At 35.1% G+C, this 14068-nt stretch overlaps 1 protein-coding gene across 2 annotated transcripts in view; it reads right to left on the bottom strand.

Annotated features, from left to right (window-relative positions):
• Ap1ar (adaptor related protein complex 1 associated regulatory protein) overlaps nucleotides 1-14068 on the bottom strand; it is a 37035-nt gene extending 22967 nt beyond the window's left edge. Inside the window, exon 1 of one of the 2 annotated variants that reach the window (XM_015484651.1) lies at nucleotides 13917-14068. In XM_015484651.1, coding sequence (XP_015340137.1) covers nucleotides 13917-13999 — 83 coding nt within the window. In that variant the 5' untranslated portion in view covers nucleotides 14000-14068. The remainder of the gene's footprint in view (nucleotides 1-13916) is intronic. The other variant, XM_015484652.2, reaches the window with a different exon arrangement.

The raw sequence follows: 14068 nt of genomic DNA, 5'->3' as shown, positions 1-14068 counted from the left end.
GGTATGCCTTTTTTTTAGGTTTACATGTTTTAGCTTTTTTTGAGAGAGAGAGAGAGAGAGAGAGAGAGAGAGAGAGAATTTTTTAATATTTATTTTTTAGTTCTCGGCGGACACAACATCTTTGTTTGTATGTGGTGCTGAGGAACGAACCCGGGCAGCACGCATGCCAGGCGAGCGCGCTACCGCTTGAGCCACATCCCCAGCCCGGATTTTATTCTTAATTAGATGAAAAGAGATGTTTGGTTTTGGCAGTCACCTTTTTTTTTTTAAACCTTTACCAGGAGTTATTTCAAAAAAGCACAAAAGTAGAGTATCACAAACCTCTTTGTATCCTTCACCCAGTTTAAAAAGTTACCATCTTCCATTTTTTCTTTCACTTATACCTAAATCTTCAGTTTCATTTCATTTGGGTAGAGTACCTTACAGGAAACTCGACATGTTATCTTATCCTGGCCTCAATTGGCATCTCTAATTATTAAAAACCTTAAAAAAATCTAATCACATTATCATATGTAACACAATTAAAAATAATTCCTCAGTATCATCTAATATCTAGTTTGTTTGTTTGTTTATATGTGGTGCTGAGGATGGAACCCAGGGCTTCAAACATGCCAAGCAAATGTTCCATCACTGAGCCACAAACCCAGCCCCCCCAACCCCCATTATCTTTTTGTGCATCATTTGTTTGAATCAGAGTCAAACAAGGACCACACACTGCTTGTTAGATATCTTAAACCCCTTTTAGTCTTTAGCAGCCCTAATACACTCTGTACTCCTCCCTGCCTTTCTTCATATCCTTAGAGAAATTGTATCATTTTGTTTTGTGTAATTTTTCATTTTCTGGTTTTGGCTGATATTTTCCTTCTTGGTGTTGTTTAACTTTTTTCTCTATTCCTGATATTTCTTGAAAATTGATAATTTGATTTAAAAGTCTGATATACTGAGTTCAATTTTTACAGGCAAGAATTTTTCATATGCAGTTCTTACTACTGGATCAGACCAGGAACTTTATCCTACTTCTATTGATGTTAAGATTGATGTGTAGTTTCAAGTATTGTCAGCATCCATCACAAAGATCCATATCAACTTTGTACCAAATAGTTTTATGGCATCCATTGATAATCATTGCTCAGCTCCACTGTATCATTAAAGGGAAAAAAACATGATTTTATAATTCTGTTATTCTTTGGTAATTTATTAGCTCTATTAAGAATATCACTGGAGGATCTTGAACAGATGATCTGACAAGTTTTAAGAGACCCACAAGAAAGCTGTTAGTAGTACAGCACAGAAATGATGGTGGCTTGGATCACAGTAATAATAGTGGCAGTAATAAGTAGTTTTGAAAACAAGGCTGATAGAATCTGCTAATGTATTAGATAGGAGTGTTTGTAAAAAGAAAGAAACAAGGATGTCTCCTAAATGTTTGGACTGAATACTTCAAAGAGTGAAGTTATTATCATTTACAGAGTTGAGAAAGGCTAGAAAAGGAGGTAGTTTTGGATACCTAGAGCCTCACATTGTTACAAAGTTAGAGTTTGGGTAACAGTTCTCTAACAATTAATTTCAAACCTATAAATTAACATAAATATCAGTCCCAAAACTCCTTAATAATACTTTCCTATAATTAACCCTGGTGTTACTTCTCAATTCCAGATCAATAAAAGCACTTTTCTTTTCCTCCTTGCTTCAACCCAGAAAACCTAGCTTGGGGTGAATTTCAGTGGTATAACACTTGTCTAGCATGTGCAAGGTACTGGGTTCAATCCCAGCAACATGCCAATTAATAAATAAATAACATCAAACACAGGAAATTCATCTTTCTTTTCCTATCCCAAGGAATGTTGACTGCATAGATGGCAATGTCAGCACTTTTCCCCCTCCCATACATATACTTCATATTATCACCAATAAATACATAATGCTTACTATTTTTATGGATTTTATTGCTAATCACTATGGAAAAGTAGAACAATAAGCAAAAATTAAAACTAAACAATACCTAATGAATCCATAACTTTGGCATTCTAAGTTACCTTAAAGAAAAAGGTTTAAGACTCCTAGGTTTTAAGACTTAAATGAAAACAGAAGTTAATCTTTCTTTAAAAATTCATTATGAAGAGGAAATAGAAGAACAGCTTAAATAGGACTGCAAAACTGGCTACTGGGTGTGTTGGGGCAGGGTGGGTCACAGGACTTTTCTTATTCAGCTCTCCCAGGTCTTCAATGAAAGGTGAGTTTTGGAAAAATTGGAATCAAAATGAGTAAAAGTACAATATCTATTGCAAAAACTTGACTCCTGATTATTGTTAGTTCACAGAAATAACAAGAACATTTTCCTTTCTTCAATTTAAAGGAAAAAAAAATCAGTACTTTATTGACCTGATATTTTCAGCTACATATGATGCTATAAAAATCAAATTAACAAGCTATTAGTATAATGGACAGCAAAGAGAGATTTACATTACTGAGTCCTTACAAAGGCCCTTAAAAAGGGGCAGAAACTAAAGGGTATTTTTGTATTTTTTTTTGTTTGTATTTTATATACATTTCAAAAATACACTGATTTTGAAGACTGAGTACAAAAAAATGTAAAATATCTAACTCCAATAACTCTAAGCTCTTTTTAATATATTCTATAGTCAAATACAGAAAAATAACTTTTAGATCTTCTTCAATTAATCCTCTCTCCAAGTTTAATCGATCACACTTCAGCAGCTGAAAACAATGCTGTGCATGTTCCAATACAGTTTAGAATCTAAAAGTATGCTCATTTTATATGTAAGACTGGTCATAGCATATGCTTAGCCTACTCTAAAAGAAAATCATTTTGTATTATATACAAAACATTTATGATTTTTTTATTAATCATAAAATGACTATTATTTGTAAAGAGTTTTTCACAAAATATTAGCAAAAGAAAATCTGGTTTAATATTTTCAATCATAACTGATTAGGATCTAAAAATAGAGGAGAATAGCCATCCTACTTTCTTAGAACTATTGTTAGCATATAAGTGGGTCATACTGTACGAAGCTCCCTAAATTTACTTAAAATAATTATTAGCACAGAGCAGTTTAAGATTTTTCTATTATGTAAACATTGCTTAAAAATAAAAATGGAAAGCTAAAATCCCCTGGATTCATATTTGTAACATTTGACTAAAGTTACTGAATCTTTATTCATTTACTATGATAACACAACAATGCCTTTTGCAAACTCCCAAGTTCATTACACCAGATATTCTTGGAGGTGTGAATGTTTTAAGTATTGCAGGAAGTAACATAAGAAAATGACAATAGTAAATCTAGGGAGGCATCCAGCCCCAACTCTTGGGCAAAACTCAATAGTTAAGTTATTATCAGTGATACCTTTAGCAGTTCAGGTAGAAAAAGAGGGAAAAAAAAGTATGAGTCCCTGAACTACATACAATATATAAAAATATCTCAACTAATAGATTTTTTAGTCCTAACAATTCTAGTTTAATAAAGAAGTCATTCACATAGTTGGGTAAGAAATAATCACCTTGTTAAAAATGAATATTATTGAGATTCACCCTCAGGTTGACACAGAGCTCAGGGGCTATATTCTATTATGCTCACCTATGTGTTTATATTTGTGCCAATAATACAGGGTTTTAATTATTAGAACTTGTTAACTGATAGGACAATTCTACCTTCTTCAAAATCTGTGGAATCAGTTTGTTAGGATTTTCACTGGAATTGCACTGAACTTCTGGTCAATTGATAAAGAATATCTTAAGCATGGGGAGTCTTTCTAACCATGAACACAGTATTCCCTCCATTTATTTAATAGGATTTAAAAAAAATTGTTCTAGTCTATCACTAATTTATTCCTAGTTTCCTTGTTATCATAGAAGATAATTTAAAAATATGCATTATTTATTTGTTGCTGGTATATAGGAATATAATAAAGTTTTAATGGAAATATGAGCTAGCATTTCACATTAATTATGTTGGAGAAAAGAAGTCTCTGATAATATCAAATGTCAGGGGAATGACGGAAATCCATTGTTGGTGAAAATATAAATTGGTATAATTTGAAAAAGTTTGGGGCATTTTCTAGTACATTTGAATGTGTATAAGCTATGACTCTGAAATTCTACTTGTAGTTATATATACCTAAGGAATCTAGTACAAATATACTTGAATGTTAACTGAAGCAGTAATAGCAAAAAACAAACAAACAAAAACCAACCCTGAAAATAACAGAAATGCCCATCAACAGGAGAATGGATAAACTAACTATGGTTTACTCATGTTATGAAACACTACACAGGAAGAGAAATAAGTAAATGAACTGGAACTATACACATGAAAATGGGAATTGTGAATGAACACTCTAGGTAAGAATCACTATCCTTGATCAAAGATAATCCTATAGAGCAAATAAAACCAATGTTTATTGTATTTGAAATAATTATAGAAAAATAGGAATACAATTCTTTCTTTCAACTTAGGAGAATAAACCAGCCTTAGTAGTTAGTTGCTCTGGCAAGTGCCAAGAACCACAAGAGTCCTAGATAAATAAGTGGGCATAAATGCATAGAGTGAATGCATGAATAATGTATGCAATCAAATTTGAGGCTAGGTAAGTAATGATGACAGCTTGGATTAGGGTGGTGTAAGAAAAGTGGATAGATTAAAAAAATGAGAAGATAAAAATCATGAGGTTTTTGCGGATGGAATGGAAATCGAGATGATGTGAAGCATTGGCAGAATTTCAACAGAAATATAATATGAAAGCAGAAGTCTAGGGTGGAAGAACAAGAGAAAAATAAATGTGGTAAATCCAAGACATACCACTTCCAGAAATGAAAGGACAAGGTATATAAAGTGATGTGAGATGCTAGAGAGTCCTCTAGAAATATAGCCATATCACAAGAGCCAGCTGTGAAGAAAATGGTAATGTCACATGGTATAGTTAGTTACATTTAACTTTCAGGAATTCAGTCACATGCCCTGGAGGGTAGGGGAAGGTGAGAAATGATGTGGGCAACAACTAACCATTCTATTCTAAAGTATATATATTCAGTTGTCAACTGGGGTGAAAGTTGAGCAACTGAAACTAAAAGGCTCCCAAAAATGACTTAAGAAAAATAAAAGTGCATTTTCCTTTTATTAATAGTCAGGAACTCTCCAAAATCATCCATAGACATTCATTTATATATAATCCTTATGTCCTCAAGAGCTGTCTTTAAATGAAATGAAACAGGTTTCTTTATATCCATTTTGCTACTACTGAGATGTGAAAATGTATTTAAAACATGTCAAGGATTTTAGAGGAGTTGAAAAGAGAGGTAATGGTTGGTTCCTGGGGCCTATCCTCTAATCAGTGGTGGCATATAAAAAAATTTGGAAGAGCTTGAAAATGATATGGTACAGAAGTGGAGATTTTTATAAACATATTTACTTATCGATGTTATCAAGGTAGATAACAAGATAATTTTTTAAGATTAAAATCTGTCTTGTTGAGAACAGACTGAAAGTATAGTTTTTTTATGCTTCTCATGTTATTTTGCATAGCAGGTAAATACTTTTTTAATGTAAAACTAAAAATTTCTCAAAAATTCTACATTGCTATTGTTCCTTCTCTTCACATTCTTCTATACTGCATCTGTTAAAATACAGGAAGAAAGTCTTTTCCTATATCTTCTATTTGACAGTATAAATAAATGATGAAGAATCAGGGTAAATGGTTCCAAAGTTTATTAAAAATTAAAAGCTTCCCATGACTCCTTTTTCCCCCCTGAACAAAAGACTGGAAAGGTTATAAATCAGATGCCTGGCAAAAACTATGAGAAAGATAGTGATGGACACATTATTTTTCAATTATTAAATACTTCAGTGGAGGTTTAACCAATCAAATCTAAAGAGATAAGATCAATAGAGTTTTCCAGGCAGGAACAGCATCAACATAGGTGGTGTCATGGTTAATTTCGTTAACCTGACTAGGCTACCAGATACCCAGGTATGTTTAAAATATTATTTCTGTGTGTATTTGCAAGGGTGTTGCGGAACAGATTATCATTTGAATTGGTGGACCTAGTAAAGGAAAAGGTCCTTTCTAATTTGGGTAGGCATTAGCCAATCTGCTGAGGGCCTGAATAGAAAAAAAAAAGGTGGGGGAAGGTTGAATTCTCTCTCCTGCACTGCTTGAGCTAAGACCTTCCTTGGTCTTCTGCTGCCCATGGACTGGGACTTAGACCACTGGCTTTCCAAAGTCTTCAGCCTGCAAAGGGAAGACAATGGGACTTAACCTCTACAACAGCATGAGCCATTTCCTCATAATAAATCTCATTTTATATCCATATAAAGGTACAACTATTGGCAGATATATAGGTATCTCCTACTGGTTCTGGTTTCTGGAAAACCCTAACATATGTGGTAAGAGTAAAGTAACAATACTTACTGTTTAATAAGCTCCTCCTAATGAAGACAAATTTAGGAAGAACAGATACTCAGAAAATCAATTTTATGCCTTGAAAGAGAGAAAGCAAATCTTCTAATTGAACATATCAAAGACAGAGAATGGGCTTAAAAAAATTAGTCACTGCCTTTTAAGAGCCTGATTTAGAGGAATTTAGTAACTAGAAAGGACCTTAAAGGTCTTTTATTTCTCATTCACCTTCTGCAATCTGTGTGTAGCACCTGATATTACTCACCACTTTCTTCTTTTGAAAACTGTTGTCATTTATGCATCTATGATACTGAATTTTTAAATCTTATTCCTATTTTTCACTGGGTTACTGAATAACAGGCATAACTATGAATTTAAAATATAAAAATGAATAAAAATTGATCCATGTGCCCAAGATGCTTATAGTCGAACAGATATATCAATAACTATTTTGCTTTGAGAGGGAAATGTTTAGATTAAGGATACCAAAAAAAAAAAAAAAAAATCACACTGAAGAAGAGGAATTTAGATAGGTCCCAAGAAAGGGAAAGAGGGGATCATAGAGAAAGGACTAGAAGCAAGGGGGAGTGAAAAGAACGTCACTTTTCAAAAAACTGTATTCACTAGTTCAGTCAACAACTGTTTACTGAAAATGGACTACCAATGAGGCACTTAAATAGGAGGTGAGTGTTTAAGGGTAAGCAAAACCCAGCATTAACTCCTTCCTTTATTTTGAGAGCAGAAGATAGACATTAACTAAATAATCTTATCATTTGAAGGATAATCATAACCTGAGGAAATACTCAGAAGAAAACATCATTCCATGATAATGTGAACTCTTATCACCTAAGGGGCTGGGAATGGAAAGACTTCTGTGGGGAATAATTCTTAAACTGGCATCTAAGAGAAGAGAGAGTAGAAGTTACTTAAATAAAAATGGATTCAAGGCAGAGTATGACACAGATAATAATAATAACAACAACAACAAAAGTAGGCAAGGAATAGACAATGTAGAGTCTTGGATGTTACATTAAAGATTCTAAAGATTTCAGTCTTTAGACAGCCTTAAAAATAATTTTGTGCTGTGCTTGTGTCACAGATTTGCATTTAAGATCTCATAAACTCCAGGATGCAGGAAAAAAGTCAGGAATAGATGTGGGTAGATCCACTTGGTAGTTTATTCCCTCAGTTAATAAATATTTATTAAGGACCTATTATGTGGCAAGCACTGGTGGAGTACTGCAGATACGGGAATAAACAAAGTCTCTACCTCGGGCTTAATACACTTATTATAGGGAGCAACGGACAAGAGCAAATAAGTACTCAGTCTATTGTAGACTGGCAAATTCTACCAAAGAAAATTAAGTAGAGCCAGAGAATGGTGAAGGAGGAAGAGTGCTATTTTAACACAGGATACTGGAAATCTAGGCAACACAAGATGACAGCTCGGATTAAGATGGCAGCAGAAAGAGAAGTGGGTGGATTAAAAAGCTATTTAGAAAGGACAAAAAAACACCTGGTCCTGAAGATAGACTGGAAGTGTGGGATGATGCGGAGCAGCATCAAAGACAACTTCTAGGTTAGCAGCTATATGCACGCTATACCCTGAGGAGTACAAACAGTGAGAAGAGTCTAATACATTTTGAAGGACTCCAATATGTAATGACTGAGAAGAAAATAAACATATACAGGGGACAGAGATTCAAGGAAAGAGGTAGCAGGAAAGGGGAACATTAGATTACCTTGAAGACTAAGTGAGAAGAAAATGGAAACATGAAGACAAGACAAGACAAATCTTAAGCTGTTAAATGGAAGACGTAGCAGATAGGAAAACAGCTGGCAGGAGACTTAGATCTAACTAAGTTCTAATGGTTCCAAGTTCTAATGGTTCCTCCTCTTTGTTTTTTGGAGTAGAAAGATACAAGCTCAAAAGTTACCACCACAAGTGCAGAACTACAATACGGAAGACAGCAAGGTCTTTACTGAGGCAGAAAGGATGGAAAGATGCAGGCAACATTTAGAAGGAATTATCTGTAGGACTTTATACCCTGGGTTTGGAGGGTGAATGAAAGGGAGGAGTTTAATATGATTGTCAGGCTCACAGAATGTTTACCACTCAGGAGAAGAAACAAAGTCATAATGTTAGGGCTTACAAAGAGAAAAGGGTTATGAGAAGGAAATAAAGACAGTTCGGCTTTGTAAAATGAATTTTGAAAGTTATATTTGATACCCAAGTGGAAATATTCAGGAGGTAATTATATATTTCAGAGCTCAGCATGAAATGACTGAGCTCATTAGTATATGGGTAGAGGTAAAGTCATATGTTTTCACACCATTACCCAAAAGGCACATTAAAGAGAAAAACACATTAAGGAAGAATATAGTAAGGTTCAGAACAGAGCCCTAGGGAATCTTTAAGCTATAACCCTGAAAGTACAAGATATTCATATCCATTTAAATTCACTACTGCTTTCTTTCCCAACTTCTAAGATTTCAACAGAAACGTCTTACACTTTCGTATTTTTCAAAGCTAGTAAACATGCAAAACACCAACATGAATCTCTTATAACTAACACTATCAATTACTGTACTTCAGTGACATACATTATGCTAAAATATTTTTAAATTTTTCATTGTGACTCTAAATGGTCTCCTAAAGAGTCAACATAAAGAGGCATGAGTATATGGGGGTGTTTTTGCTAAAGTTAAGGAATTATCTCGAGATCCAAAAAAGAAACTGAAGGACAGAAGAAATCTCTGTTTTGTAGATCCTATAAGTTCACAGATAATGCTATTCTTTCAACAAACATTTGATACTGAGAATGAAAAGAGATAAAGATAAAAATACAGTATTGGAATGTAAGGACTCTCGGCCAATATCATGCTACCTACCAGGAGTTGGCAAACTATGGTCCATGATCAAGTCTACTATCTGTTTCTGTCAATAAGGTTTTATTGGAATATTGTCACTACCCATTTCTTGATACATTGCTACAGCTGTTCTTGCACTAAAACAGCAAAGCTGAGAAATTACAACAGAGACTGTACAGTCTGCCAAACCTAAAATACATATTATCTAACCATTTACAGGAAAAGTTTACCAACCCCTTATGTAGAACCTGAAGAAAATATTATTTCCTCAGGGAGAAAATGTTATCTTGTGGGGCTGGAGCAAATTTTATAGGAAAAGTAATACTTAAAGATAAGTAAATGTGCACCGAAACCAGGAAATGAGGAAGGAAGAAATATCACATATAAAAGCATAGGGTGAGAGAACACTGTATTTTAAGAGAACAGGAACACTCACAGTTCATCTGGTACAGAGGAGACTGAGGATGTGGCAAGTGAGCAAACAGCAAAGAATAAGGCTAGCAAAACAGGGTAAAGTTAAGTTACCTCTTCAGAAGTTTAAACTTGATATTACTCAATTCAAGGATAATAATTAATCAACAAAGTTAAAGGAGCTAATTTTTTGGAATTAGAATAGCTTCAAGGTTATTCTTTTGTTTCTCACTGATTTGTATTGACATGATTTTTCTAAACGAGAAGACAAAGATTATAGATACCCTAATGCACAACTGCCATCATCCTGAGTATACCAACAGACATTACGTTGCATATTTGAATACTATGCAATTCGTCATGGCTGTCACAGGATGAAAAAAAAAACTCGAGAAATTTTAACTGTAGGAAACAGGAGGCAGAAAGCAGTTATAAATAATGGACTGGCATGATCCAATATGGGTTTTAGGAAACCTAACTCCAATGACAGAAAAGGAAGATGGGCAGAGAGATACTATAAGGAAAGCAGCCTGGAAGTTACTAACTAGGCAAAAGGAGAGGCAATATTTAAGGCACAAGCGCAGTGGAAGGAAACAGGTTCTGCAGAGATTGAACAGAATATCTGCAGGAATATCTCTTCAGTAGGCAACTGAAAATAGGTGAATGCAGGTGAGATTTGGAAGTGATAGCTTTCAAAATTGTAGAAATGGATGAAATTTCTTCTGGGAAATGTTAGCACACAGGTGAAGGGAATCAATACAGGGAAAATACAGGAAAACTACATATTATTAATAAGTAGATACAGTAAGAATAGCTAGGAGAGGATCAGAAGGAAAAAAAAAAAGATAAAAGTGATGCTACAGAGGTCAAGAGCACAATTTCAATAGCTCGTCACACAGAATAAAGTCAGGTTGTTGAGATATGTTCAATGATCTTCCAGTAACAAAGTACAAGATAGTGTGTGGAGAGATAACAACCAAATGATTATATACAGAATAAAGAGTCATGAGATATTCCTTAGAAAGGAAAAGGGATCTGAATTCAGAGGGCTGCAATCCCATTCTTCTATCTTATTAGACAAGTTAAACTTTCTAAGCTTCAGTTTTTAACCTATAATACTTGTACAGGTTGAAATAATTAATCCCAAAATCCTAAATATTTCATGAAAGGATCCCAAATCAGAAACTTTCTGAGCTCTGACACAATGTCATAAGTGGGAAATTCCACACCTGACTTCACATGATAGGCAGCAGTCAAAATGCAGATGCACTAAAAATACTATAAAAATTACCTTCAGGCTATCTGTACAAGGTATAAATGAAACATAAATAAGTTTTGTATTTCCAATTGGATCCCATCCCTAAATTATCTCATTATGTGTATGCAAATATCCTAAAATCTACAAAAATCTAAAATCGGAAGTTCTTCTTGTTTCAAGCATTTTGGCTATGGGATACTCAATATGTGATAGTACTTATTTCTTCATAGGAGCATGATGAGGAATGAATGAGGAAATATAAAGTACTTAGAACAGTGCCTGGTGCATACAAGTAATGAGTAAAATATTATTAATGTTATTTTTACTGGGAAAGGAAAAACCATGAAATCATGGAAACTATTGCCTAAGGTAACTCTGCTACTTGCAGCCAAAAGGGTGAACAACTGTTAAATATTGAGGAGGATAAAGAACATAATCGTACCCTTAAACTATAGAACATAAGAACTGGAACCACTGTGTGCAATTATAAAGCAAAGTAAAGATGGGAATTAAAACACAATACAATAAAACATAACTGGGGTCTCTGAGAAAAAATAAAACTAAGAAAGGGACACAAAGTCTCCATGAAAGGTTTCTAATACTGCCCAAAAAAACAGAACAACTAACCAGCAGGTGGAGCTCTCTAGAATGTGTTGGCAGGCTAAATTTCAGTGAAGGATATAACTCATTATGTCTAAATTTTATTTCTTAAAAGATATTTTTAAAAACCCTATTTTATCACCAAATAACTTTATTAGAAGTAAGGTTTCCAATATATATACTTCAACACTGATACTAATATTTTGATTAGAATTCTGTAGTATTCTTGGTTAACTCTGATTTTGAGACTGGATAAGAGTGATCTGATTTTGAGTACTCCTGGGAAATCTGCAAGAGTAAGACACCAGGCTTTGCATCATAAAGCACTCCTGTGAAGTCCAGTTTGAATCAGCCTAAGAAAACCCAGCAAGCCCCATTTTTCTACCTGTGGTCACTACCATGACATATAAAACCAAATCAAGCTTTTGTTAACTATGCCTTGAGGAAAATCAAAACTTACTAGGTGGGTAAAAATAGCAACCAAACCGAGAGACAAAGTTTAACCTTATTGTGTAAATAATTATATCTACCTGTCTAAATGTTTACAAAAAGCTGCTAGAAAAATGTTAAGATTAATATTAAACAGTAAATTATCAAAGGATTCAAGTAAGGAAACTGTCAAAACTTGTGTTTTTGGATTAAAAGAAATAGGATCAATATTGATTGTATGGTTTCAGATGACAGCATCTACAAGTCCCAGATAAAAAAAAACCCCATGTTTCAATGACATTTAAACATGGATATTTAACACACTGATTCACTGATTTCCTCCAGCTCATGTACTCAGGGACCAGAATCTACACTTTTAATACATAATTAGTTTGTAAAATCTCTGTGATAAAACAAAAATTCCACAAAATCTATATAATGTAGTCCAAAGGTAAACAGTAATTTTTGCCTACCCATTCAGATTTAAGACCCTCCTTCCTTTCTAAAGGTTAGAATTTAACCTCCTCAACACAAAGACAAACAATAAAAAAGGCAAATATCCTACTATTGTGTGCATGTAGTCCTTAGGGAAGCCTATTTAAACAACATAATTCTATGGGTGCACACACACACACACACACACACACAAGTTAGAGGTAAATTAGAAGATTGTGGATGACAAGATAAAACAGCAATCATGCTCCCCTTAACAGTGATAGTAATAATTCAGGGAAACCAAAAGACTAAATCAGGCAGAAAAATCTGTAAATCCTTATAACTTCCATTCCAGGGACATTCAGAGTAAAACCTTAAACTACTTTGTATCAGTGAGATGATACAATGTCTGGTTGATAAGTGAATCATATTATATTTTATGAGACCTTCATTACCCAATGGCTCAAATTATAATCATCTGATTTCTGCATGTTTATGCTGAACATCTTATTACTTAATAATATTGGCTAAGTGGGGCAGATGCTGAAAACTCAGCAATGTTTCAAAAAGTGCAAAATAGTTTATTCCTTACATAAAGTGGCTTGGTTTAGATTTTCCAATTGTAGGTTTGGATTCCTGAGAGATAGTTAACAACAACAAAGTCAACTCCAAAGGGATTTGCCCCAATTTTCTAAATATTCTATTAAATAAAACACAAAAATGGAATATAAAAATTTTTACTCTATGGTGTGGATAGAAAAACCTTAGCATATCCGCAGTTTCACTCAAGGAGTGAGGTTCAGAAACACTTGGATTTACCTAGTGTGTGTGTGGGTAGCAGTCACTGCATGGCATTCCTCTCCAAATTTCAAAATAAAATAATGTGAAAAAAATGACATACTGTCTCTCTTGTCATCAGTACCAAAAATCTGAATGCCCAATGGAAACTCAGCAATTTAGCAACTCCTTCTATCAAAAAGTTCACCAGTGCCTAGAATCTTATTTTATTTCTGCATCCAGATGACTTCTACTTAAAATCCATCCGAGGCATTAACTTTCGAGCCAAATTCTCACCTCCTCTGTCAGGACTAAAGAGGAGATTAAATACAGCGATACCGACTTTGGAATTAAACCCGAACTCAATGTAGGGTGTGTCCAGGTAGCTGTAGAGCCGGTCCTCCTGCCCATCAGCCTGAGAGTGCACCAGCTTCCTCGAGATGATGCCTCCCGTGACTGCTTCCCCGCGTGACAAGGAGTCTTGCTGGGGGTGGCAGGAGCCACACCCCGCCCCCTCCTCAACCTCTTTCGCTAGGAGGCCCAGAGACCGCCCCCTAGCAGGGCCTCCACGACCATCATCCCACTCGACGCCTGTTAAGCTGTAAGGATAGCAAGGCTCTCGGACCCTCCTAACAGATGGGCAACACTGAGAGGGTTCCCCGCCAGAAGCTGGAGAGGTGTCTCTCGGACTGGGCCAGTCCCCTAGCGGGCTTACCCTCCGCCGCCTCCTACACGCTGCAGCCGCCCCGCTTCCTTGCGGAGCAGCCCGAAGCACTGCGTCCAGCAGCAGTTCCCCATCGCATGCCGCCCAGGTGCCGCCGCTGCTCCTCCTCCTCCCGCTCAAAGCCCAAACCCAGGCCCGGCAGC

The sequence above is a fragment of the Marmota marmota genome, unplaced genomic scaffold (genome assembly GCF_001458135.2).
Source record: "Marmota marmota marmota unplaced genomic scaffold, marMar, whole genome shotgun sequence".
In the NCBI taxonomy this organism is placed as follows: Eukaryota; Metazoa; Chordata; class Mammalia; order Rodentia; family Sciuridae; genus Marmota; species Marmota marmota.
This window is presented reverse-complemented; position numbering and strand designations above follow the sequence as displayed.